We start from the raw sequence: 5,884 nt of genomic DNA on the forward strand, positions 1-5,884 counted from the left end.
TTGTCCAGATGGAACCCCCTGGGGAGATGGGAGGGCTGAGTTGGGGGCCCACCTCTGGACCCTCCAAGGCACCTGGCTGTGGTGAGTGGCAGGTAAAGAGGAGCAGGGAGACCCGGGGGGTGGAGTGGTCAGTGGGGCTGGACTGGCCCCGTCCCCGGGAACAGGCTGTCTGGACAGCAGGTATATATTAATATGTTAGTCTAGTCTTTTTGGTTAAACTTTAGGCACCGCTTGGGAGGAAGACACCTTTCAATGTTAAAGAGACCCCAGCGCCTGGGCGGGAGGCCACATGCAGAGCGGGAGGCAGGGAGCAGGAGGGGTCAGGCTGCCGTGGACTCAGGGCCCCCCAGGGAGGACGTGGGCCCCGAGGCGTAGCGGCGGCCATAGCCTGAGGAGGAGTAGGACGAGGAGGAGAAGGTCATGGAGAAGCCTGAGCCCGTGGCATCGAAGCTGCCGCGACGGGAGCCAGCCCGGGAGCCGGTGCGCGAGCCGGAGCGCGAGCCGGTGGTGGAGCCGGAGCCGCTGACGCTGTAGGGGCTGTAGTAGCCCTTGCTGGACTGGGCGGCGGCCTCCAGCAGCCGCAGCCCCGTGCCCTCCTCCACCATGCTGCGGTCCAGTGCATCCTTGTAGGAGATCTTGAGCTTGGTCTTGGGGCAGGTGAGGTACTTGGAGTACGCGCTGACGTCACGCAGCTTCTGGGCGGTGCGGGCATCCACCGTGCCGCGCTGCAGGGCCTCGTCCAGGGGCACGCGGCCTGGCGTGTCGGGCTCAATCAGGCCGCCCGTCAGGTACTGCACCTCCAGGAAGCGCTGCCCTGCTTCGTAGTAGAGCCAGCCCTTCTTCAGGGCCTGGGCGGCCGACATCTTGGTCTTGGTGCGCGGGTCCTCGAAGCCGCAGAAGGCCTTCTGGGCCAGGTTGATGCGGTCCACCATGATCTTGTCCACCAGGCCCTTGTTGACGGCTTCGGTGACGGGGAAGCGTTCCCCAGTGTTGGGGTCGATGATGCCCCCAGTGCAGGCCTGCGCCTCCAGCAGCCGCTGGCCGGTGATGTTGTCCACCAGGTTGCGGTGCATGGCCTCCGTGATGGACACCTTCTCCAGGGTCTCGGTATCCAGGATGCCGGCCACAGGGCCTGTCTCCTCCGTGGGGTCGGACCAGGAGGCCAGCTGGGTCCTGGAGACGGCCGGGCTGATGGGGTAGGAAGATGACGACCCCACGGAGGACGAGCGCGAGCGGAAGCCGCCGGCATTGCCTGAGAGCATGTCCGCGAACTCGGTGATGGACAGCGTGCCGGCACGGTACTGGTCCAGTGCCGAGCGGTCAATGAGGCTCTTGGCAATGGCCTCATCAATGTCATACTGGCGGCCTGAGCGGCGGTCGATGATCATGGACTTGACCACGCCATCTGAGGATGAGATGGTGATCTCCTCCCACTCACACTCCTGCTCCGACAGCTCCAGGTAGGTCTGGTGGTCGATGAGGCCCTTGCGGTAGGCCTCGTACACGGACATCTCCTTGCCCGTCTCAGGGTCCACAATGACCACACGCCGCTTACGCACTGAGGACTTGGAGGACGTCTTCCGCTCCCTCTTCTTCTCCTTCAGGGGCAGGAGCCGCAGCCCCGTCTGGGGGTCGGTGACACAGCGCTCCATCAGCTGCAGGTAAGTGAGGTTCTCCTCCGTGTTGGGGTCGAAGAAGCCCTTGGTGTCATCTGAGGGGTCGGTGAGGATCTCATTCATCTCTTCGTCGAAGAGGCCGCGCTGGTAGGCCACGTCCACGGGTAGGCGGTGGCTCTCCTCGGGGTCAATGATGCCGCCTGTGGCGATCTGGGCCTCCAGCAGGCGGATGCCGTGGTCCTTGAGGATGAGGCCCTTCTTCATGGCCTGGAAGAGGGAGATGAGCTTCCCGGAGTAGGGGTCCTTGTAGCCGGTGACGGCGCGCTCAGCCGACAGCAGTTTGTCCTTGAACTCGGGGCCCACGATGCCCATGCGCACGGCCTCCTCCACGGTCAGCTTGAGCCCCTTGATGGGGTCGATGACATAGCCGGTGGCCGCCTGCGCCTCCAGGAGCTCAAAGGCCGTGCCAGGCCGAATGATGCCCTTCTTCATGGCCTGGTACACCGACAGCCGCTCCTTGGTGGCATCGACGAGGACGCCAGCAATGCTGCTGGTACCCTCGAGGAACTTCTGCAGATTCTTGGAGACCTCCTCGATGGAGGTCAGGCCCTCCTGCAGCCGCTGCGCCGTGGCCTCATCCATGACGTGCGAGCGTACCAGCTCCTCCACCGTGATCTGCTTGCGCAGGCCACGGAAGGTCAGCTTGCGGGCGTCTGAGAGCGGCAGGAGGAACAGGCCGCTGGCTTCATCGCGGCGGCAGCGCCGCAGCAGCTGTGTGTAGCTGAGGCGCTCGTCCGTGGAGGGGTCTATGTAGCTGCGCACCTCACTGGGCTCTGAAAGCTGGTCGTGTGTGTCCTTGTTGAGGTAGCCACGCTGGTAGGCCACCTCCAGCGGGAGGTGGAAGCCCAGGCGTGGGTCCACGATGCCGCCCGTGGCCAGCTGAGCATCCAGCAGCCGCAGGGCCTCCTCGGCGGGGATCAGGTCCTTTTTCATGGCCTGGAAGAGCGAGATGGTCTGCTCCGTGTAAGGGTCACGGTAGCCAGTCACGGCCCGCTCGGCCGACAGCAGCCGGTCATGCAGCTCGGGGCCCACCAGGCCCTTCCGTACGGCTTCATCTACGGTCAGCCGGTCGCCCTTCACCGGGTCCAGCAGGAAGCCCGTGGCTGCCTGCGCCTCCAGCAGCAGGCGGGCCACCTCGGCGCTCAGCAGCCCCTTCTTGAGGGCCTGGTAGATGGTGAGGGTCTGCCTGGAGCCGGGCAGGTAGACGCCAGCCACACAGCCCGTGCCGTAGAGGTAGCGCCAGGCAGACTCGGCCTCCAGCACCTCGCGGAGGCTCCTGGTGCCCTCCCGGAGCAGGCTATAGGACTCGCGAGAGATGACCCGGGCCTCGTGCAGGTCCTCAGCTGTGAGGCGGCGGCGCACGTAGTCGTAGGACGCCAGGTTCTGCTGGCGCACGATCTCGGTCTTCTCGATGATCTCAATGATGATGATGATCATGCGCTCCTTGGTCACCCGGCCAGCCTGGAAGTCGGCCATCAGCTGGGCCCGCTGCTCCTCGGGGATCAGGTCGGACTGCATCACCTCCCACAGGGACATGGTGGAGCCCCCGTGGCTGCCGCCCCCGGGGATGTCGATCTGCGTCTCCTCGAAGGCCCTCCGTGTCTCCTCCTCAGTGTACACCCGCGTGGTCTCCACCACCTCCGCCTTCTCCGGCCCTTTCAGTGGCAGCAGCCGCAAGCCCGTCTCGGGGTCCTCCACGCAGCGCTCCAGCAGCTGCCTGTACGTGAGGTTCTCACGGGTGTTCGGGTCGAAGAAGCCCTTGGTGTCGTCACTGGGGTCCTCCAGCACGCGGTTCATCTCCTTGTCGAAGTAGCCGCGCTGGTAGGCCACGTCCACGGGCACACGATGGCTGTGCACGGGGTCGATGATGCCGCCCGTGGCGATCTGGGCCTCCAGCAGGCGGATGCCGTGCTCTCTGACGACCAGGCCCTTCTTCATGGCCTGGAAGAGAGAGATGGTGCTGCCCGAGTAGGGGTCCTTGTACCCAGTCACAGCCTTCTCGGCCGACAGCAGCTTCTCATGCAGCTCGGGGCCCACGACACCGGCCTTCACAGCCTCGTGGACATACAGGCGCTGGTTTCTCACAGGGTCCACTAGGAAGCCCGTGGCCGCCTGTGCCTCAAGCAGGAGGATGGCAGTGCTGGGCCTGAGCAGGCCCCGTCGCATGGCCTCGTAGATGGTCACCTTCTCCTTGGACTCCTCCAGGTAGATGCCAGCCAGGCAACCACTGCCTTGGAGGAGGGTCCGCACTGAGTCCAGCTCTGACAAGTCCTTGACTGATGTCTTGCCGTCCTTGAGCTGCTCAAACTGGGAGCTGCTGAGGATGCCGGAGGCCAGGAGCTCGCTGGCCGGCACTGGGGCACGGAGACCGCTGAAGGAGAGCCTCTCACGCCGCGTGGTCTCCACCTCCTCCACTATGGTGATGACGATCTTGATGATCTTCTCCACGGTGACCTTGCCCGTGCGGAACTGCCGCAGCAGCTCCTGTCTCTGCTCGGCTGTGAAGTACTCGGAGTTGATGAGCTCCCAGATGGTCACTGCCCGGCCCTGGAAGCTGCCCACAGGGACCTCGACAGTGGCCTTCTGGAAGGCCTCGCGGGCCTGGACCTCAGAGTAGAGCTCCTGCTGCCGGGCCCGGGCTGCCTCCTCCGAGAGCGGCAGCAGACTCAGGCCTGTCAGTGGGTCGGGGCGGCACTGTTGCTGGAGCTGGCTGTAGGTGGCCGGCTCCCAAGTACGGGGGTTGTAGTAGGTCTTGGCGTCATCTCTGGGCGCTGTGAGGGCGGTGCTGGTTTCCTTATCCAGGTAGCCGCGGGCACAGGCAACATCCAGGGGCAGACGGTGGCTCTTGCTGGGGTCCACGATGCCCCCCGTGGACAGCTGGGCGTCCAGTAGACGCAGGCCCTGCTCCCTGGGAATGAGGCCCTTCTTCAGGGCCTGGAACAGGGACACGCTCTGCCCTGAGTAGGGGTCCTTGTAGCCGGTCACAGCCTTCTCGGCCGATAGCAGCTTCTCATGCAGCTCAGGGCCCACCAGGCCGGCGCGCACCGCCTCGTCCACAGTCAGCCGTGCGCTGGTGGCAGGGTCGATGACATGCCCGGTGCCAGCCTGGGCCTCGAGCAGGGCGACGGCTGCCTCTGGCTGCAGCAGCTCTTTCTTCAGAGCCTCATAAATGCTTAGTTTCTGCCTCGCCTCCTCAAGCCACACACCTGCAATGACACCCGAGCCCCGCAGGGCCCGCCGCACAGCTTCCACCTCAGCCACCTCCTGCACGGAGCGCTCGCCCAGCTGCAGCTGGCGGAAGAGGTCCCAGTCGATGACCCCACTCTCAAGCAGCTCGGCAGCAGGGACCAGGGCACGCAGGCCCTGGAAGCAGAGCTGGCCCTTCTGCTCGTGCTCCTCGATGACGGTGATGACGATCTTGATGATCTTCTCCACGGTGACCTTGCCTGTGCGGAACTGCCGCAGGAGGTCCCGCCGCTGCTCGGCCGTGAAGTACTCGGAGTTGATGAGCTCCCAGATGGTCACCGTTTTGCCCTGGAACTTGCCGAATGGCGCCGACACAGTGGCCTTCTCAAACACATCCCGGGCCTCCGAGTCAGTGTAGACCAGCTCACCACCCTTGGCAGCCTGATCTGTGAGCGGCAGCAGCCGCAGGCCTGTCTCGGGGGCCTCCACGCAGCGCTCCAGCAGCTGCAGGTAAGTGAGGTTCTCATGCGTGTTGGGGTCGAAGAAGCCCTTGGTGTCGTCGCTGGGGTCCTGCAGCACACGGTTCATCTCCTCGTCAAAGTAGCCGCGCTGGTAGGCCACGTCCACGGGCACGCGGTGGCTGTGCACGGGGTCGATGACGCCGCCCGTGGCGATCTGGGCCTCCAGCAGGCGGATGCCGTGCTCGCGCACGATGAGGTCCTTCTTCATGGCCTGGAAGAGGGAGATCTGCTCCCCGGTGTACGGGTCCTTGTAGCCAGTGACCGCGCGCTCAGCCGACAGCAGCTTGTGGTGCAGCTCAGGGCCCACGACACCCTCCTTCACAGCTTCGTTGACGGTCAGCCGCCTGTTCCGCACTGGGTCCAGGAGAAAGCCTGAGGCTGCCTGGGCCTCAAGCAGGATGAGAGCGGTGCCCGGGCTCAGCAGCTGCCTCCTCAGGGCGGCGTAGATGGTCAGCTTCTCATTGGCAGGCTTCAGTAGCAGGCCCGCGATGGTGCCGGGGC

General features: G+C 65.0%; 1 protein-coding gene across 1 annotated transcript in view; it reads right to left on the minus strand.

Moving 5' to 3' along the window:
• Positions 1–10: 10 nt before the first annotated feature.
• Positions 11–5,884, minus strand: part of PLEC (plectin) — a 21,367-nt gene continuing 15,493 nt past the window's right edge. The window contains exon 26 of the mRNA XM_010841258.1: positions 11–5,883. Coding sequence (XP_010839560.1) covers positions 321–5,883 — 5,563 coding nt within the window. The 3' untranslated portion in view covers positions 11–320. The remainder of the gene's footprint in view (position 5,884) is intronic.

The sequence above is a fragment of the Bison bison genome, unplaced genomic scaffold (assembly GCF_000754665.1).
Source record: "Bison bison bison isolate TAMUID 2011002044 unplaced genomic scaffold, Bison_UMD1.0 scf7180017846977, whole genome shotgun sequence".
Taxonomy (NCBI): domain Eukaryota; kingdom Metazoa; phylum Chordata; class Mammalia; order Artiodactyla; family Bovidae; genus Bison; species Bison bison.